The sequence below is a fragment of the Tiliqua scincoides genome, chromosome 3 (assembly GCF_035046505.1).
Source record: "Tiliqua scincoides isolate rTilSci1 chromosome 3, rTilSci1.hap2, whole genome shotgun sequence".
Classification (NCBI taxonomy): domain Eukaryota; kingdom Metazoa; phylum Chordata; class Lepidosauria; order Squamata; family Scincidae; genus Tiliqua; species Tiliqua scincoides.
The window spans coordinates 87,473,808-87,495,841 of record NC_089823.1 but is presented as its reverse complement, the minus strand read 5'-3'; the positions used below and the strand labels follow the sequence as shown (position 1 = coordinate 87,495,841).

The window sequence follows — 22,034 nt, the reverse complement described above, 5'->3', positions numbered from 1 at the left end:
ATTGTAATAATGTTGCGTTCCTGTTCCAGGGTCAGTGGAATCTTTGCAACTCTTCAGAAATCCTGCCTTTTGCATCACTACAAGAATTGGTTGATGGTAGTAATGAGAAAACAGAAACAAAAGCTGCAATCCTACGCACACTTTCCTGAAAGTAAGCCTCCCTGAACATAGACTTACTTCTGAATAGCCATGTATAGGATTGTGTTGAATAGTATCAAATTTCATTTCCTCAAAATGCACACACCCAGTCACACCACATTACATTCTGCAAATATTTCACTCTTGAGTTGTGGGTTCAGTATAAACAATGGACACCTCCTGTGACAGAGGTGGATACTGATGCAGAGTTCTTGCATGTAATATTTCTGTGGACCAAGATGTTATAAACATGTTTAGAACTACAGCCTTAGTGAAGCCAAAAAGTCTTGATTCTATCAAAACCTATCTTGCTTTTAATTGTGATAGCTAGCTTAGGGCCCAATCCTATGGGCTGTGGTGCCAGCATTTCACCATCGCCACTGACCCAGGCTGTTACAAAATGTGCCAAAAGGCACTTTTGCACCTGTGCTCAGAACGTGCCACTGGCACTGAGCCCAGAGCCAGTCAGTACTGGGCTTCAGCACCCAAAGATGGATGCAGAAAGTTCCTGGTGGTAGGAATGGTGTCAGGGCATTTCGGAGCCAGGGAAGGGGGAGCAGAACTGGGTGGGGGATGGAAGGAGCGGGACTGAGAGGGAGTTGAAGATGGTGGCAGGCTCTGCCGCATGCCACCATATCCAAACCCTGCTCCTGGGCTGGGAAACCCAACACGGGTCTCCTTGGTTCTGTGCCAGCTTAACAGCAGGTGCAGATCTGAGGAGACCCATTGGGGATGCCTAGGGAACATTTTTTCCCTTACCCTGAGTAGATCTGGCACTTCCCCATGGGATACAGCAGTCACCACTGTATTGAAGTCACTTTTGGCACCACTGTAGTCCTGGGAGCGAGGGAAGCCTAGGATTAGCTGTTAGAGAGCAATATGGCTTCAAGGTTACAAGAGCATAATAAATGCCCATGTAAGCCTTCAAATGCTGTCAGTTATCACAAGTACAATAATTCACATAAACACACTATTTAAAATTTAAAACACACTATTTCTTCTGTGCCTCCAAAGGGCAGTCCTATGATTATCTCTCGGAGTCAAGTGAAATGAGTTCAAAGAAACTCCTTCAGTTTATATGTGACTTTGTGGTTGAAATTTAAGATTCTGAGGAGAGATGCTTAATTTTTTTTTATTGGATGATATGCGTTTCAGTTTGTTGAGTCTTTGGGAAGAGGCAGAACCGAAAAGTAAAACCTATGGGGGGGACGGGGGACTTTTATGCATAAAGTTGTTAAACTCCATTCCCATCAAATAATGTTTACCAGAAGAACTCCCACAGATTTTAATTTGGTTAAAGGTTCAGAACGAGGTAATAAAATAATTATATGGACTATTTCATATTCTTATTCCATTCTAGTGGGAATGTAAAGAAAATGACCACTCTGTGTGGATCAGAATCAGTGTGGCTGTGCTTATTATAGGACTACATACATGCACTAAACATACATACACTAAAAGTCTCACCAAATGTGATGGATCTTACTCCAAAGTAAGTACTGCAGACATTAGGACTGCAGATTTGAACCAAATTACATTTGATGTTGGAGTTCAACTTAAGATTTTTCTCCCCCACCCCCCACCCCCAAAAAGGCAGGAGGCATTTCAGATGGGGCTGCAAGGGACTGGGATATTCAGAGCCCAATCCTATGCCTGTCCACTCAGGAGTAACCCCATTGACCATAATGGGGCTTACTATCTGGTAAGTGCGGATAGGATTCTACACAAAGGTCCTTTCCAATGGTACCTCCAGCCAGGCATCCTGAGCTGCAGAAGGGAAGGCACAGATTCTGCAGAGAAGTCTAGTTTCCCTTTCCCTGCCTAAGAGCAGCTGGAATTCTGGAATCAGCACCGGGCAAGCTGCTGGCGCTGCCTTTTGAAGAAAATCCCAAATTGGCCTGGGAGTTCACATTATGGAGCTCCACCTGGTGCAGCTTGCCCACCACCCCTCCTGTGCCCTGGAGTCAAAATCCCTGCCCTCTGTGAGCCCAATCCTATGCCTGTCTACTCAAAAGTAAGTCACTTTATAGTCAATGAGGCTTACTCCCAGGTAAGTGTGGATGGGATTGCAGCTTGTGAGCCCAAGCCTAGGCACGTCTACTCAGAAGTAAGTCCCACAATAGGCCATGAAAGCTTACTCCCAGGTAAGTGTGGATGGGATCGCAGCCTGTGAGCCCAAGACTAGGCACGTCTACTCAAAAGTCCCATTATAGTCAATGAGGCTTACTCTCAGTTAAGTGTGGATGGGATCGCAGCCTGTGAGCCCAAGCCTAGGCACGTCTACTCAAAACTAAGTCCCACAATAGGCCATGAAAGCTTACTCCCAGGTAAGTGTGTGCACAGGACTGCAGCCCGACTGTGCCACCACCGACCGGACCACTGCGGGGTCCAGGCCTAGAAGGCGGCGGCGGCGGCAGCAGCAGCCAGAGCCTAGGCTGGCGCGCAGAGGAAGGCGGGCGCCTGCCTCGCTTCTCAGTCCCTCGCCGGCATGTGGGCGTGTTTCTAGGTTGGGAAGGCGGCGGTGGCGGCAGGAGAAGCAGCAGCAGCAGCAGCAGCCGCCGCCACCTCCTGCTCCCTCCGCCTCCTCTCAAGTTTGTGCCTGTCTTCAAAACAGGCAGGCGCTTCTTCCCCTTCGGAGTTCCGCCTCAGCCTCAGCAGTAGCCGCAGCCGCCGGGGCGGGCTCCCCGGGCGCGGCTGGAGAGCATGAAGAGCCGGCGGCGGTGGCTGTGGCGGTGGCAGCACCGGCGCCTGGCGCTGGGCTTGGCGCTGTACACGCTGCTGCTGCTGCTGCTGGTGTCCTACGTGCTGGACTTGGGGGCCGGGAGGGGGCGCGCGGGCGAGGAGGCGCTGCAGCTGCTGCCGCCCCGACGGCGCTGCCCCAGCCTGGAGGAGGCGCTGGGCGAGTGGAGCTGGAGGCGGGAGCAGGAGCCGCAGCCGCCGGCGGAGCCCACGGAGAGCCCCGGGGAAGGGGCGCCCAGGAACGACTCCGGGGAAGCGCGCAACGCGACGGCGGCGGGGAAGAGGCACATCTACCTGCACGCCACCTGGCGCACGGGCTCGTCCTTCCTGGGGGAGCTGTTCAACCAGCACCCGGACGTCTTCTACCTGTACGAGCCCATGTGGCACCTGTGGCAGGCGCTCTACCCCGGGGACGCGGCCAGCCTGCAGGGGGCCCTGCGGGACATGATGCGCTCGCTCTTCCGCTGCGACTTCTCCGTGCTGCGCCTGTACGCGCCGCCCCCGGCTTCCTTCGACCCGCTGGCGCCCTTCCCCGCCTACGGGGCCGGCGGCAGGGGGGCGCCCAAGAACCTGAGCACGGCCAGCCTCTTCGGCTGGCGCAACAACAAGGTGATCTGCTCGGCGCCGCTGTGCCCGGGCGCGGCCAGGGGGCGCGGCGAGGTGGGGCTGGTGGACGGCGCCGCCTGCGAGCAGAGCTGCCCCCCGCGGCCGCTGCGGGAGCTGGAGGCGGAGTGCCGCAAGTACCCCGTGGTGGTGATCAAGGACGTGCGCCTGCTGGAGCTGGGCGCGCTGCTACCGCTGCTGCGCGACCCGGGGCTGGACCTGCGCGTGGTGCAGCTGTTCAGGGACCCCCGCGCGGTGCACAACTCCCGGCTCAAGACCAAGCAGGCGCTGCTGCGGGAGAGCATCCAGGTGCTGCGCAGCCGCCGCCGCGCCGAGCCCCGCGCGTTCCCCCGCCGGCAGCAGCAGTTCATGCTGCCCCCCGCCGTCGGAAGGGCGCGCGGCAGGGCGCACCAGCGCGCCGAGTTCTTCCTGGGCGGCGCGCTGGAAGTGATCTGCCAGGGCTGGCTGCGCGACCTGCTCTTCTCCCGCAGCGCCCCCTCCTGGCTGCGCGCCCGCTACACCCAGCTGCGCTACGAGGACCTGGTGCGCGAGCCTCGCGCCCAGCTGCGCCGTCTGCTGCGCTTCGCCGGCCTGCCAGCCGCGCCCGCCCTGGAGGGCTTCGCGCTCAACATGACCCGCGGCACCGCCTACTCCTCCGACCGCCCCTTCAGCATCTCCGCCCGAGACGCCCGCGAGGCCGTCCACGCCTGGAGAGAGCGCCTCAGCCGCGAGCAGGTGCGCCAGGTGGAGGCCGCCTGCGGGGAGGCCATGGCCCTCCTCTCCTACCCGCTCAGCGACGAGGAAGGCGACGGGCAGCCCACTTCCAGCCGCCGTCCTCCGAACCCAGGTAGCCTCCCCGCCCCCTCCATCCCTCTCGAGGTGTCATGAGCAGTCGCCTAGCTGGAGGGGCTGCAGACCTCCCCTCCCCCCTCCCCTTTCCCAGTTGGGCCCCTCTGCATCTCAAGGTGTCATGAGCATAGCTAGAGGGGGTGCAAGCATCTCCTCTGATCACTGTTCCCCCTCCTTTCCCAAATAGGCCCCTCTGCATCTGTCTCAAGGTGTCATGAGCAGTGGCGTGGCTGGAAGGGGTGCGAACTGCTAAGGGGGTGCAAAGCTCCCTCCATCGCCATCCCCCTGCCCCTTTCCTAATTGGGCCCCTCTGCATCTCAAGGTGTCATGAGCATAGCTAGAGGGGGTGCAAACATCTCCTCTGATCACTGTCCCCCCTTCCCTCTCTTTTCCTGAAGGGACCTCTCTGCATCTATCTAAAAGTGTCATGAGCAGTGGTGTAGCTAGAGGGGGTGCAAACCTCTCCTCCCATGGCCGTCCCCCACCCCTTTCCCAAATGGTCCCCTCTGCATCTCGAGGTATCATGAGCATAACTAGAGGGGGTGTAAACCTCTCCTCTGATCACATCCCCCTCCACTCCTTTCCTGAATGGGCCCCCCAGGGTGTCATGAGCAGTGGCACAGCTGGAGAGGGTGCAAAGCACTAAGGACCCAATCCAACTTTCCAGCACTGATGCAACAGTGCCAACAGGGTGTGCGCTGCATGTTGCAGTGTGGGGGCAGTCATGGAGGCATCCTCAAGGCCAGGGAACATTTTTTCCCTTATCTCTTGCCTGCATTGCAACTGCATCAGCCCTGGAAAGATGGATGGATTGGGTCCTAAGTCTTGCAGGGAGCCCCACTGTAGTGTGAAAGGGACCCCTCCCCTTCAGAGCCATTTCAGGTGGAGGGAGCATAGCCTCCATTTTGCACTCACCACCCGGAATGGTTCCAAGGGAAAAGGGCCCTTACATGCTGAAAGGGCTTCCTGCAACACTTAGTACTTTGCACCCCCTCTAGCTATGCCCCTACTCATGAGTATGATAGGCAGAAATCCAGCAGGACTGTTTCCTGTGCATGTTGCTGCCCGCGAATTCTGCCTCCTCCTGTGCAGTGGTTAAGGCACGGGAATGCTACCAGTAAAAAGCGAACTGCCCCTGCATCCTTCTCCACCTAAGATGAGAGAGATGACCATAACTTTTCTCAGGAAAAGGGAGAAATGACAAAATCCCAACACTGCTTGAAAAGTGTATCTTCCTCCGTCAAGGGGAGGAAGCTGATCCTATGCATATTTCTGCTGGAATAATGGCCCAGTCCTAACCAATTTTCCAACACTGATATAGCCACAGTGAAGACCCACAGTAAGAGAACAAATGTTCCCATACCTTGAAGAGGCCTCTGTGACTGCCCCCCAACCGCAGGATGCAGCACAGGATGCACTGTTGGCATGGCTGCATCAGTGCTGGAAAGTTGGATAGGATTGGGCTTTAATCCCTTCTAGATGCTGTAGGGCTTACTCTCAATAACATACATAGGATTGAGATTCTAATGTCTAAAATTAGGCAGTCTAAAATTAAAATGGATGCAGTGCATCCCCACCATATGCTCATGTCAGTTGATTCCCAGTTTTAGGCTAATAATAAACCGCTATTTCAAATTAGGATACAAGAAATGATGCTGGCAAAAAAGCAGGTCACTTAACCATGGAGCAAATTCTCTGGTGTTCTCCTCGATGTTGGTATGGATCGGCTTATTAATCACAGGCTTGAGTAAGCTGTTTGTAGTCCGCTAGCGATTGCATCACATACTTTTCAAAAAGTGCACACCTAAACAGGAAGCTCATGTGCAGTCAACAAGTGTTTTCAAACATATTCAGCATGCAAATGCACTTGTTGAAGCGTTGTGGTTAGCTGCCACTTCTTCTTGAGTGCAGATAGTGGCATATTTGGATTTGCTACTGCATCTTGTACTAAATAGCACTCCGTTGTTGAGGGAAGGCTCTCTGCACTTGTATAGATGTATCCCATTTATATGTTTCAGAGCTAAGCCTTCAGACATGTATCCCAGTTTGTACAAGGAAGCTGCCTTATGCCAAGTCAGATCCTTGGTCTTTCTGTTCTGTGCCATTGTCCACAGTGACTGTAAGTAACTCTCCAGGGTTTCAGGCAATGACCTTTTCCAGCTATACCTAGAAACCTTCCATGTTGAGATGGAGATGCCATGAGTTGACCGGAGCGGAGACCTTCTGGCTGCAGACTGAATGTGTTCAATAGGGAATAGTTATATAAAACTTGTACTTGTGTAGACCATGATTGTGGACCTTGAATGAACCTTTGGGCACAGCAAAGGTTTGAAGGAGTTTACAATTACTGTCAATTTTTGATTTTTTAAAAATGTTTGGTTACTTAGCAAACATCTTACTTATTGTTCAATCTGAGCAACGTACAAGCTGTAAATACTTTTGAGGAATGGAAGAATGAAGTGACAGCCCAATCCATCCAACTTCCCAGTGCTGATGCAGCCTCAGTGCAGCACTGAGCTAAGGGAACAAATGTTTCCTTGCCTTGAGGAGGCCCTCCCATTCCTGTCCTCTTCCCAGGATGCAGCACATGCCCTGTTGTCACAACTGCATCAGTGCTGGATAGTTGGTTAGGATTGGGCAGTGAGTTAAGTGTCAGAGCCACTTCCTTCAGAATATATCTCTTCTCTATTCATGGGGAAGGGAATATTCCATGGAGATCTCAAGCTTCCTGGAGAAAAAGTTTTCTTCCCTGACTTCCTGTCTGATGCACAGATTTGCATCCTATTGCTAAAACATCCCCTTAAATTATTAAATTTTGACTGGAAGCAAACCTTGTTTCTTAACAAGGTTTCAAACTCACCTTGGAAAACTTGGTGAGAAGCTGTCTCCTTTTTTTAATGCACTGCAGACACCCACCCACAAGTCGATCCCACAGGTAAGTCAAGGGCAGGTTTTGAGCAAAAAAAATATCATGGAATTTTTCTATGACCCTCAGATAAGTCGGTGGTTAAACTTAGGGGGGTGTCTGATTATAGTTTTGTCTGATTTTACCCGAGGCCAGATCCTGAAAAATAACCTACCAGTGATCATTACCTAAGAACTGTACAGTCTCTAATTTATTAAAAACATAGTAAAAGATCATAAGATACATTTTTATTCTTTTTAAATTCTGGTCTTCACCACCTTTTTGTAAGCACTATCAGAGTAAGTGCATTGTAAACAACATACCAGTAAAATAGTGGTTCCCAACCTGGGATTCATGTACCCCCCAGGGGCACTCAACAGGACCTTTAGAGGTACTTGAAAAAGAATGGCATAATGCAGGTCATGCTCCAGAATGGCTTGCAGGGCCAGCAAGGCAGAAAGGGAGGTAGCTAGTTGGCTGTGAAAGCCCCACCAATAGCTAGTTTTTGGTCATCAATTCATGTATGAACCAGTGATTGAAAACCAGCACAGTAAAAAAAACTGAAACATAATATGGAAAGTGATCAATCACCCAGAATTTCTCAGGACACTTCTGGTACAAAGTCAGAGTCTTCTGTTCTTCAAACAGATAAAAAGAGAAAATACTCTGATGAATACATGAAGTCTGGGTTTTCATACGGAGGAGATGAGGGCTTGTATTATTAATTACAACATTTTGCTAATAGGAAGGGTACAATTTATGGAAATGGACTGCCAAGGGATATGCAAGTGAAAATGGTTGGGAACCACTGCAGGAGATCCATGAATCAAATCCACCTTCAAGGTGTCTGGTGTGTTAAGCCCAAAGCTCTGCATATAACATACAGCTTATAACACATAACTGAGAGTGTGCAATTCAGTTCACAGCTGCATATATTTGCAACCCTTTTTACTCAGAAGTAGACCCACTGCTTTCCATGGGAGTTATTCTTAAATAATGGTGCACTGAATTGTAGCCTGGGACTTTGCTTCAAATGGAAAAGAGGATCCCATCCTGGTGTTGAAAAAAAAGACTTCTGCGGAATGCATGCATTTGCAGAAAGGAACCAGGTTGCAGCAGCATTTGCAAAAGAGGAGAATAAAAGGTTAACTTTGACTGGAATTTCCCAGGGAAGTTACTATAGAAACTAAAATCTCTGTATTGCTTCTGATGGGCAAGAGATGCCTGCCTGAGCTAGAGAAATGAAACTTTACAGAGTTGAAAAGCTCTGCCCTCTGATTGACCCAGAGATAAGGCGAAGTGATAATTTGAGCTTGATTACTTGACAAAAATTTTATGTACTATAGGCGAGTATCTACAGTAATTCATTTGTAAACGAATTTTGAATAGGGTCTTTTTAAAAAAAATCAATTTATATGTTTGAGCGTGATGACATTTTTGTAACAGGGGATATTTACAGGGGATTTAGTTACAGGGGATATTCAAGGTTACAATCCCATTTTATATAGATGCTTCTTTTAATATAAAAATCAGACCATGAACTCAGATCAGGGATCATCCTGGATTAGAAATGAGCCTATATACCAAAAATGGTTTAGAATGACAACAGTTAATAAATGATTATCACCAGGATAGAAGGAAGCCTTGAAACCTCATTGTAGTTTTTGATTATTATACTACCTACAGCACAGAGAGTAACAGTAGATCCAGTTATGACTTTTGACAATACAATCCCATATATACCCAGAAGTAAGTCCCAATATCCTGTAGTCAGTGGGGCTTACTCCCAGGTAAATATGCATAGGAATGTAGCCTAAGAGTCCACCCATGTGTCTCCTTATTCACAAGGTCTAGTTCTTTGGGAATGAGTTGCATTAAACTCCATGGGACTTATTCATGAGCACAGAGGTGTAAAATTAAACTGCACATACTTTGATCTCAAAGGAACACTAGTGTGCTTAGAGTCTATGGCCCAATTCTACCCTGCAGAGGGATGCAGTAGAGCTGAAACAGCCTCTGCTACATCCATGTGGGAATGGAGGCCACTGGCGGGCATCTTAGGGTAAGGGAACATTGCCCAGGTAAGCTCCAGCACTGCAGTGGAGCTACTTGGACTTGTGCTAGCAAAATAGCTGGTGCAAATCTGTGCAGCCCCATGTCGGGAAATCAGACCTGAGAAGGCGGATAAGATATGGTGCCTTTACTGCTATTCCTGCCCTCTGCGAGAACTGATTCAGCTGACCTCCTGGGACTGATCTACCCCCCCCACCTTCCCCTGCACTGTTACACTCCCTCCTTTCCTCTATTCCTCCCTCTCGCCATCCCTCTGTCGGCTGGCAGAGACCTTATCTTCTCCAGCAGGCACAGGCCTTCAACTGGCGGCAGCAGGCTGTGGCATGGACCTCCACACCAAGATCCACTTTTTAAAAGAGGATTGGACAAGTTTCTGGAGGAAAAATCCATTACGGGGTACAAGCCATGATGTGTATTCGCAACCTCCTGATTTTAGAAATGGGTTATGGCAGAATGCCAGATGCAAGGGAGGGTACCAGGATGCAGGTCTCTTGTTATCTGGTGTGTTCCTTGGGGCATTTGGTGGACTGCTGTGAGATACAGGAAGCTGGACTAGATGGGCCTATGGCCTGATCCAGTGGGGTTGTTCTTATGTTAAAAACAATACTCTTGGAACCCACCTAGCTTTATGAGACAAAAAAAGAAAAAAGTTTCAGTTTACCAGCTGCTCAAGCCTCTGTTTTTATCCTTTTTACTGGGGGGGGGGGGGGAAAGCAACTTATGGAACATTTGTTGAGCTCCATATCCATTGGATTGGGACCATTCTGGTGACCTTGCATTCTCCTTCACCTGGCTTAGGAGCCAAGGCACATTTGCCTGCTCACGCGTAAATGTGCAGGTGCAGCTCAGCTTAACTTCCTATAGGGCTCAGTGCATTTTCCCTTGTCAGCTTGGAGTGGGAGGACTTCCTTCTCTAGTATTTTTTGAGACCTCCATTCATCGGTTTAGGACCATTATGGTGGTGTTGCTTTTCTCTCAGTCTGCCCTTCAGAGTGTACTGAGGCATGTCCACCTGCTCACAAGTGGCTCAGTTTCACTTTCCATAGAGCTCAATACATTTTCCTTGTCAGATATTAGCTCGTCAGTTTCAAAACCCATCAACAATCAGGTTGCAACCCACAGTTTGGGAAACACTGGATTAACTGATTTAGAAATTGCTTGGTCAATTAAAAATCTGCCTACAGTTAATTGGGCAGCAGAATTTTTAAAGTATGTTTCCTATTTTTCATACCAAGTTTTGCAAATAGCCATAACTGCTGTCTGTGCACCTCTGGCTGGATAGATTCTTGCTCTCTTCCACACAAGTGTGCACCTGTAGAGGCATTTCTGTTCTTTGGCACTTCTGTGCAATTTGAAAAAGTAGAATGATATTTAACTCTTTCAGGTTCTTCTAAACAGTTCAGATCTATTTAAAAGATGATTCTGTTATCACGCACAAACCCTTTGCAGTCACCAAAGTGGTATGAATTACAAGCAAGAGTAGAACTTTGTCCATAAGGCACATCTCCCTAAACATTTGCAAATAGATATTTAGCACCATTCTGACCTAGTTTCTTCCTTTTTAAAAGTTCTTTCTACTACAGGGCCACGCTTTTTGAAAAACCCAGATGTGTAATTTGAATTTCTCAAAATAAAGCATTCATTGGGTGCCTGCATTGGCCATCACAGTGGGCAGTCAAACATTTCTTCAACTGCAATGGTGGTCATAGAAAATGTTTACAAGACCCCTGGCCTAGAGTGGAGCAAAGGGCTCCATTGTTTTTTGATTGCTTTGGAAAGATGCAGACTACATCTTGATGAAGGGAACACATTTCCTCTTTTCTTTGTGTGGTGTGATTATACAGTATTTTGAACTTTTTCCTTTTATTATTTTCCCTGTACAGTAACTCAAGTCTGTGTATGTGTGCATGCATATGTATTTACATAATAACTGTAGGTGAAATCCAGAAGAATTATGATATTATTATAATAGTCACTTCTAGAAGGGAGATTAGAAATGAGAAACTGGTTTTATAAAATGGCAGTTATATCAAACATGATATACATGATTCCCAAAACATGCTTTTGGGGAAAGCAATTACTGAGGGGGATTATGGCAACTAGCTGAAAGGATCCTATTTATGTTGAATGAATAAGAACACTGTAAACCAGTCAAGTGCTAATTTTGTTGTGTGGTGAAAGGAAAAGCCTGCAAGATTGTCACAATACAGCTATGTCCAAGCCAACAACCTTTCTGACTTTGAATTTGGTAGGTTAAAAAAAAAAAACAGCAGCTCCCCACTGTAGGAGCTTTACATGATGTCTCTGTATTGACGTGAAAGCCTGAGAAGCTCAAATTATCCAGGCATTCATTACTCACAGCAAATGAATGGTCTCCACTTTTCCACATAAAGGCATTATGCCATCAGATATTGCTTGGTTTATTTTCAGCATGCCTTGTTTGTTTGGGGAGCCAACTCTTTTTCTTTTTCTGTTCAAAGAAAACAGAACAGTATTGTGCCAAGAGGCTATTGGGTGGTGGCCTACTGTGACGTAAGGGACTAAGAACTTCTAATGACCCCCATACTTAAGCAGAAACAGTTCCTCTGGCGCGAAATAAAAGTGGGAAGTAGAGAGTTTTGAGAACAGCTATAGAAAATCTTCACAAAATCCTACTGGAGTGTAACCCCCAAAGCACACATTTCATTGCAGAGACAAAGAGATTGTACCACAAATTGGAATTTGGGACACAAGCATCAAAACTCCTGAGTTCTAAAACCACAGATCAGTGTCAAAAAGAAGACATACTTACTTGGGAATGGGACTTACCACTTGGTTGACATGCACAGGACGATTTGAACCAAACACTGACTGTAAAATGGCAGTGATTGGTTAACGCCATGTCATCTCTTAGATACATTCACCCTCAATCCCTTTTGTACTTTTAAAAACATATTTCTTTTTTTAAAAAATTGAGTAAGGGTACCAGTGAATGGATAAGTGCATTTGACAGCCTGCTTGAAGCACTGAGGAAAGGAAAGATGGGTGGGTTATAGCCTAGCATTCAATTTGCTGCTGTGCCCCTGTCATTTCAGTTATAAAGTCTGGAGGTATTGGACCTGCTCCATAGACAGCAGCGCTATCTTCAGTGCATTTCGGTAATCAAGCCTGGAAGTTGAGGCAGACTTTAAGTCTGGGCAGGAGGTCTGGTCTAGAGGGTAGAGCCTCCATTTGCCTGAAGATAACATCCACAAGGTCGCCAGTTCGAGGCCACCGGCACCGTGCGACCTTGAAGCAGCTGACAAGCTGAAGCCGAGCTATTCCATCTGCTCTGAGCGTGGGAGGATGGAAGCCAGAATGTGAAACCAGATCAGAATGAAACACCTGAATGTTGTGGTTCTTGAAACAAAGAACCTTCTTTCAATTGTAAAAATCCCTATGGGGATATAAATAAGCCTACCTATGTAAACCACCTTGAATAAAGTCTTGAATAAAGACCAAGAAAGGCGGTATATAAATACCTGTATTATTATTATTATTATTATTATTTTATTAAGTTAGCAAAGTATGGATAAGCATAGCGAGATCATTTCTTCCCAGGAAGGATGGCTGTAGTATCTGTTTTTGCTTTGTTTCTGGTAGAAACCAGAAACATAGCAGCTTATGCTGTTACATTTGTATTCTTCAAATACAAAGAATCATGTACTATGTATTTTAAAAGCTACCTCCAAGCTCATTCCATTCAAACTTAGAAATACAAATCCTAACATTTGATGTTGTATTTATGAAATTGATATTAGTTGGAGAGCTGGCATTCGTACTTCTATATTTAAATTGATGGTAAAATGATGCTTGCTATAGACTTTGGTAGAATGTGTATTGGATCAGTTTTGAAAAGAAATAGCAAAGACTTGACATGGACAGTGCACGTGTATGAAATAAGTAGGAGTATCTTCTCTACTAGATTATCTGTTCAGTTTAATGCTGAACGTAGTGGCCACAGTCCAAGGAAAAATTAATCATGCTTAGACTCAGTGATTTTGTCACAACTTAACCTAAGCAGCTGTTTCACTGAAATTGGGCCAATCTGAGACATTCCTTTGTACACTGAATTCCACAGTCAGTACTGCACTGTGTGAAACCTCTGAAAAATAATTTATGTCACGTTTTGAAAACATTGTTTTAAAAAAGCATATTTTAAGAACTGAATGGCAGGCATATTGGACATTCCACACTGTAGTCATTCATCCCTTCCAGCTTTATTACCTGCCCCTTCAGACTTGTGAACTAGCTGATAACTGTATGCTGAGCTAAGGCTGGTGCAAATCGTGACAATTAAAAAAAAAAGCATAAGTTGCCATTTATTTAGGAGGTTTTTATCCTTCCTTTCAGCCTCCAAAGAGGTCTTTAGGGCAGCTCATATTTAAAGTCTATAAATATAATGATATCATAAACTCTTTTTTCCCTTCTCTTCCTCATCAAAAACAGTTGGTGTCCCACGCTCACTATATGGGGCACAGTCAAATTTTATCATTGTATTTTCAAAGTTAATAGCAGCTTGTTGCTCCACTCCAACAAGGATGCATATAGGGAAGTAATGTGGTGTGTGTGTATGTAGCTGATGTAGATGCAGGTGTGCATCCAGGTGCATTCTCCATCTACATCATGATGCTCATCCGGTATGCATCTACATCATGATGCTCTTTTTTCCAGTATTTATCTTTGAATAATTTGGCTACTGTACATAGACTACATACATTTGTGGACAGTCAAGGAAATAACCTCCTAATAAATGCAGTATTATTATAAATGTATTATTTACACTCATACTTAAATCTGTGCCTTGGAAATTAATTGGTCTTACAAGTGCTTAACTTCATCTGGATCACGTCTTTGTGGTTGCAGATAAGCTTGTCTCTCCCCACCCACCCACAGCAGCAAGCCCTGCAACTTGCCGAGATAAGAGATTAGTCAAAGTAGGCTATTTCCTTTCCAGGTTTAATGTGGGTCATCTTGTGCCCCAACACTTATGAAAATCCTTTGCCTTCGAAGGGCTTAACTAGGTGTAACTAAGCTGGATAGAGAGGAGGAGGAAGAGAGGGAAATCATTCATCCCCAAAGAGAGAGAATCCAGCACATATATTTATCGGTGGGTCAGATCTAGTTAGATGAAACATTTCAAATCCCTACATGTATAAGAAGAGAAAATCAAAGTCTTTTTTTCTTCCAAATTTATAACTGATGAGAAAATGAAAGGAGGAAGCATTCTTAGACATCTCCTTCTCTTCACCAGTTTGAAAGGGAAAGGGAATAGGGAGTGGAGCCCATCCGCTGGACAAGGAGCTGCAGAGGAACAGGCAGGAAGGATGGTAGGCTGTATCTTCTCTTTTAGCATTGGGTGTCAAGTTTACCTATTTATTTCTAGAAATATTTTCAGGTTGGGTGGGTAGTGTTCAGTTCAGATGGAGAAAGTCTTGGCATATATATGTATTTCTATGATGGTGGGTGACATGTTAAAGAAGGAGGTGTAATCCATACTGTGTCATTATATTTTTTTTGTAGCATCAAAAGTAAATTAAAAACTGGTAATATTGAGCATAGAGCTTTGGCAGGGAAGGTGGTACAGTTATTTTCACTGGATCACTTTAGAAATGAGTAGGAGTTTGTAACCTCTTGTATGAAGGACTTTTAAGTCCAACCCATGAAAAGGAACTGAGGGCCAAATCCTATCCAGTTTTCCAGCACTGTTGAAGCCATGCCAACAAGGCATGTGCTGCATCATGCAATAGGGGAGCAGTCATGGAGTCCTCATCCAGATAAGGGGACATTTGTTCCTTTTACTCAGGGCTGCATTGCAGCTGCACTGGCACTGGAAAGTTGGGTAGGATTTGGGCCCTGATTTCCTTATTGGAGGTTCTGAGGGTGGAACAATGCACTCACATTACATCTTGATCCTTTCACATTACATCTTAATCCTTGTGGATCAAGTAAATCGTTGAACATGCCTTTGGCTCACAATCCACCAAGTAGACAACAAGACACAAAATTCAGGTTAACAACTATTGGGGGGGGGGGGACCTGACCCTTCATTAGAAGTTCATGGTGAAGGGGGAAATGGGTAGAACAGTAGCTAAAACCAGTTGTGTAAGTTCACGTTAGTACCAGCAAAACATCTTTACTTATTCAGGGCCCAATCCTATCCAACTTTCCAGTGCCGGTGCAGTCACAATGCAGTCTTGAGGAAAGAGAACAAATGCTCCCTTTCTTGGTGGAGGCCTCCATGATGGCACTCTCACTGCAGGATGCAGCTCATGCCCCATTGGCATGGCTGCACTGGTGCTGGAAAATTGGATAGGATTTGGCTCAGTCAAAAGTTTAAAAAAATTAATGTTCCATCTTCCTCTCTCATGTCAATGTACAGTTCGGATAGTCCCTTGACTGGTTTTGTGTGCTTGAAAGAAATACTGAACTGCAGCCTGTGACATTGGCTTCACAACAGGTCAGACTGATTAACCTTGTATTATTGAGAGAGTCTAGCAAGGTATTTAGAGCCAGGAAGGCAATAAAGTGTTAAGCTCTGACAGTGACCTATATTCCTGCCTAGCAAGGCTGAGAGTGTACATTTCATCCATTGCTTAGCTGAAAATAAATACTTCAATAGCATAGCTCCATGCTCTTCTTTTAAAGAAATCAAACTAAATAACCAGTTTTTTTTATAAAGCTGAAGCAGGGTTCTCCTCTGCCAATTACATTTCATATTAATGCATCTTCAGCTAGAGATTTGGTTGGTAATTGCTAGTTGATATCTGAAGTGTAACCCTCCTGAACCCTATCTTCCCAAAAACTTTCCCAAATGCAATCACATACCATGTAATAATCAAGTCTAATATTAAAAATAAAATACATATTGAACTGAATGCGGTCCCCCACCTGAAATTGGCTTGTGACCCACCAAGTGGGTCCTGACCCACAGTTTGAGAAACACTGCCTTAAACTATTTTTGCCCAGCGCACAGGGGTACACAATTGTTCCCTGTTGTGTATATGCAGCATTGGGCAGAAATGGCTTAAATTAACCCAGGGCCCAATCCCATCCAACTTTCCAGTTCTGGTGCAGCTGCAGTGCAACCCTAAGGTAAGGAAAAAAATGTTCCCTTACCTTGAGGAGGCATCTGTGACTGCCTTCCCACCACAGGATGCAGCGCACGCCCCATTGGCACAGCTACACCAGCACTGGAAAATTTGAGAGGATTGGGCCCCCATTCTTGTTGGAAACTGCCAGAGCTATCTGTGACATACAGGTTTACTATGAAATGCATTGTCCAAAGTAACTGTCTTGAAATGAATTTACATTTTTAATAACAATGTGCCCTTGGAAAAATGAAATGTGTTTTTTACCTGTAGTAAAACTGCATTTAAATTTGTCCTTATGCCTCAGTAACAGTACACCAGGATCACCAAATGTGGTCAATCCTCAGTCAGGCCCATCCTCAGTCCTTTCACTGTATGATCAAACATATCTGATAAAACTAAGTTGAACATGTATCACTCCATTTAATTCAGTCTCTGTTCATTCTTATTTTCACAGTTTAGTGTTTCATGAAACTTAAGTCCCAGAAGAGTGTTATATTAAATTAGGCACTTACCATGATGCCTCTTTCTCAGATAACAAGATAAATATGTTCAGGTCCTGTTTAACCCAGTTTCTTTTGATGAAAACAAGTAGTGAGCATGATGCAAGAATCTGCCTACTTAAAGGTATTGACCATTTCACAAAGGATGTTTTATCCAGCAAAGAAAAATGAGGCAATCATACCAATTGCAAGTACTTCTTTATTAAAGCAGACTTTCATCCTGTAGTTTAAGTTCTTCCATTACTTCCAGTTAATTGGGACTTTTTATAGTTCTGTTTCTACACCAACCATAAATTTTAATTTAAACTTTCCCCAAAGTCTTTTAATATTGTAACTGGAATTCAAAGTACATTGCTTTAAGCAGTGAAAAAGTTTTCCCTATCAGTGCCCCTTCGAAAGCATTCCCAAGAATGGTTTCATAATTTTTTTTCCTCTTTCAGCTCATCTGGGTCCAAGTGTGCCCAATTGGCTCAAGCTGATTTTAATTTGTATTCTACTTTCCACTTCCACTTCTGTTATAGCCCACACTGAAATGGAAACTGAATGTCTAAGAGCCACTGTAGGTTAAGCCATTTCTGCCCAATGTTGCATATATGCAACAGGAACCAAATGAGTACACCTATGGGCAATTAATATAGAAGAGAAAGTAGACACAATGTCCAAAGTACACTGCTCATACCTCTTACAATGAATATTCATAATTTCTTTTGTAAAAAAATATTCAGTAATGAGCGACTACACTGCTAGATCACTGGAAAATGCATATACACATATGTGTGCACACTCTCAAGGTGGTGTACAGATGGGTTTATGCAATCTCCTATCCAGGCACTGTCCAGAGCAACACCACAGTTCAGTAACTTTGTGGCACCATATGACTTCAGGCTGTGGTTAGAAAGTAAGGCTTCCATAAACTAGCTTGGTTTTGCCCTATGAACTCATATTGAGTTGGTTGTAGACCCAGGTATAGCCTTTGAGGGCTCTGAGATAAAAATCATTAGATAAGTAAAATATAACTTGGACCCAGTTTGATGTGTTAATGTTTGATGTGTTTATTGAACTCTCTGGTTGGCTTCCATATTGCATTGGTAACACCTAAAATTAGGTAGGTGGCCAGAATCACCCCACTACCAATCTGGGAAGAACACATGAATTAAGTAATGCAATGGGGAGAACATCACCCTTATGTTAGGCACAACCAATCAAACCTATAAAAAGTACAAAATGATTTTCTTTTTATAACAAAATGTTTTATTCTTATTTTATCAATTCTGTAGTGGACTGCTTTAAATGCTTGATGTTACGATATACAATTCATTTGCCTATTTGTAGGTAATGCAGTCTCAAAATAATGTAATAAACTTACTAGAAGGATACTTAGTTGCCAAGAAAACAAAAAAACATGCAAGTAAGGTTTCTGAAGTCATGTTCTTATTCAAGCTTTTTCTTTCTTCTGCAGGCTAACTGGGTCAACAGCTGACTTGCAACTGGTAATGTGAAAGATGAACTATGCATTCCACAGACACTGGAATCATCAGTCAATGGCAACTTCTACTGTAGACTCTGAGTGGCAGAGCAAACACTGACTAGCTTTAACAAAGTGGACATTATGATAAGGACAACTTCCAGTAAGGAAACTGTCATGGTGCAATATGGATTATCTGTGGCCCTCTGCCTGCAGAGTGCTTTATCTTCCAGCTTCAGTCTGCCACTGTGTTGTTTATAAGTGCGGTTATTGTGATTATTATTCAGAAGAATATTTATATACTGCTTTTCAACAAAAGAAGTTCACAGAGTGGTTCCCTGTTCATTAAGAGCTCACTGTCTAAAACAATGCAGAAGAAACTCCAGTAAAACAGCCACTCAAAAAGACACTACACTGGGCTGAAGAGGGACAGTGACTGCTAGATATAAGAGTCACCCATATAAAAGGTCCTTCTTTATCCAGTTAGCAGGGCTTGCTTCTGACAAGATATTTTTTTCTGCTGTTATCATTGTTCATACCATAGCAAGTGAAATACAAGAGCAGTGTTGTATGTTTAGGATATCTTACACGGTTGCAAAAATCCTTGATTTAAGTGTCCCATTCATTTCATTAAGGCAGTATTTCCAGCCCAGACTAAGATTCAGAATCCTGTCTAGAGAAGGTATCTTACAAATTTGCCATAAAGCTGTAATTTTTAACCTATTGGGACCAGGAAGGTTAAAACCTGGTTTATGAGATGTTTAATTTTTATCTCCCTGTAGCAGTTGTTCCTTCTTTCTCGACATCTCATGTTCTCCATCTCTCAAACAATGGTAGTGATGGTGTCAGTAATATGACCCTCCTGTTTGATGACCACAGATGGCCTAAAAAGCTAGACACACATTTTTATTGTTCTAGGAAGGTTCTACATAGGACACAGCAAGTGCAAGCCATTTATTTTTGAAATATTTAGGATGCAACTGAACTGCCAAAACAGAAGTTCCAATTAAATTTTTTTTTTTAAAGGTGTTAGAAATTGGAACAAGACAGTAATTTTTACTAGAGTTATATAAATATGTAAGAACTTTTCTACAATAATGGCTGAATGTCTAAACTGTGGCTAAACCAACCTACACTAATCAAACATTGAACAAAAGAGAGATCTTCCCAAGTCAGATTGCTAATGAAATATAAATAGAAATGTTCTCCATATTTGGGTGCGGTTGCACTGCATGCACAAATGTGTTAACCTGAGATTCACGTGGTAGAGGCTTTTATGTTGTTTTTTAAACATTGCTTTAAATTGGACCAGAGAGTTTCTTCTTAACATTTACTTTGGCTGTTAAGATATTCACTATTGGTTCTGAAGGGGCAGGAGCTGGTCTTACAGCACAAGCCAGTTAATCTCTACTCAGGAGTAAGTCCACTGCATTCTGTTGGGTTTACCCCTAGGAAAGTGCATATAGGATTGCAGCCTCAGTTATATTGCACAAATGCCCTGTCGCTTCTGCTATTCTCCAAGTCTATTCCAGTAGTGGCAATACAAAGTTTGTAAAACTTTGTAAAACTATGTAAACCGCCTTTGATTAAAGTCTAAGGAGAAATCTGACAACCAAAAGAAAGTCGGTATATAAGTATCTATATAAATAAATAAAACAGATTTTAAATTGTAGCAGATGTTCCATCTAGACCCTAAAACACTAATGTTCTTAAGATACTGAAGGGAGGGCAGTTGCTACTTTTTTAGCACATTCTTTTTGTAATAAATACAGTAAGATATATCTCTGGTTTTATGGAAGTGGTAGAAAAGGAAGCACCCACTAACAAAGAATTAGTAGGATTGAAAGAGGTTGAGTTTCAGTCTTGGATGTTTATAGTCCCATGGTAGGCTTGTTTTCACATAAGTACATACCACTGTGTTCAGTAGAGCTCACTCCCATACAGATATGCTTTTGTTTGCAGTCCTAAACTTGCAGAATGGGAATAGACTGTTAGTTTATTATTGTTGTGTGATGGAAAATATGACAAGTCCATATTTCAGTAGTTAACTATGAAATAGGAACCTAACCTTCCTGCAGAATGGAACAAGCAATGTTTCTTAATACTCAATCAGTGCAAAATGCACCCCCAAGTATTTCAGTAAACATGTGGTCTGTGATTTCACTGCAAAGTAAAATGTGTAATTTATTGCTGCCTTGCATTACTTCAAACTTTTGAACATACTTTCAATAAGCCCAGACTTTTACTTTCATAACATGTTACAGGTACTTTTCAGCTCACTTGTAGACTCCAATGTGAGAAGATTCTGAAAGTAAAGCTAAGACTGATACATTTTGAGTACAGCTTTGAGTTACTTCTAATGGATGGTTACTTCTTTGGATAGTATGAGATGTGTTAACAAAACCAAGGCTCTGGTCTCATCTCACATTTTTTTTCACAATAATACAGTACTGTAATGAAAATGCGAAAGGTCGGCAACTTGTGCATTTCCTCACCTTCCTCCACCTCTTCATTTGTTGTTTGTGCAAAGAGGCAGTCACTGTACATGATGATATGTTGCCGTTACAACATCTTATAGGGGAACAGAAAGCATTGCAGTTTTAAGCAGTAGTTTCATGTTCTTTGTTATAGGTTTGGGCCTCATGCTGAAAGAAATGTTGCTAAATTAGCCAGAGTGCAATAAGAGAATTCAGACTCTCCTACTGCATTTAAAAATTTCCAGCAAATATGAAAGCCTCCGTACTTTCTCAGTAAAAAAGGAAAAATTCCACATAATACTCCTCTGATCCTACATGAAAAGGCATTATATGGAACTTTTCAGACAGAGCACACTTGAAGTAACAGCAGGATAAAACCTAAATTTGTTCTTTAAGCAACAGAATTATGTTATACAGGTAAGGGGGGCCCAAGATGGATACAAACATATAAACCCTTCCCACCCCATACACATACCCTATCACCACCACAAAAGAACTTTACAGCAATGTTTCTCAAACTGGGTCAAGACCCACCAGGTGGGTCATGAGCCCATTTCTTGTGGGTCTCCATTTCAGTATTTTATTTTTAATCTATTAGCCTTGATGCTACCATGGGATGTGGCTGCATTGGGGGAAATGTGACAGATCTTTACTTTTAACAGGCTATTTGTATATGCTTTTAGTCAATGGGACTTACTCCTGGGTAAGTGTAGGCAGGATTGCAGCCTAGGATATTAAAAATTTTCTTGCTTGATGATGTAACTTCTGGCCATGACATCACTTCCAGTGAGTCCCGACACATTCTCATTCTAAAAAGTGGGTCCTGGTGCTAAAGTCTGAGAACCACTGCTTTACAGCAGGGGTCTCCAAACCCCAGCCAGGGGGCCAGATGTGGCTGGCAGCAAGCCTCTATCCGGCCCTTGGCCAGCATCTGATTCCCTGAGAGCCTCTGGCCCAGTTGACCAAACACAACCAGAGTTGTGAGGTAGAGGAATGGGGGTCCATTTAAGTGTGTGCTTTATTTCTTGGGCTGTGTTGGTACTTGGAGAAATCCTGGACATTTGAGCCCATTCATTAATTTATTCATTCATCTAAGTTCCATCTGTAACGTATTTATTTAAATTTAATACTTAATTTTTTTCCCCGGCCCTCAACACTGTGCCAGATATTTGA

The 22,034-nt window shown here is 44.2% G+C and overlaps 1 protein-coding gene across 1 annotated transcript; it reads left to right on the top strand.

The window, feature by feature from the left end:
* The first annotated feature begins 2,781 nt into the window (after positions 1-2,781).
* CHST7 (carbohydrate sulfotransferase 7) lies at positions 2,782-20,827 on the top strand. Its single transcript, XM_066622215.1, has 2 exons — positions 2,782-4,327; positions 18,379-20,827. The coding sequence occupies exons 1-2, from the start codon at positions 2,842-2,844 to the stop codon at positions 18,381-18,383; spliced, it is 1,491 nt and encodes a 496-aa protein (XP_066478312.1). The 5' UTR covers positions 2,782-2,841; the 3' UTR covers positions 18,384-20,827.
* The last annotated feature ends 1,207 nt before the right edge of the window (positions 20,828-22,034 follow it).

Excerpts from the sequence above, each read along its gene's own strand:
- CHST7 (XM_066622215.1), top strand. The coding sequence starts at position 2,842 with ATGAAGAGCCGGCGGCGGTGGCTGTGGCGGTGGCAGCACCGGCGCCTG.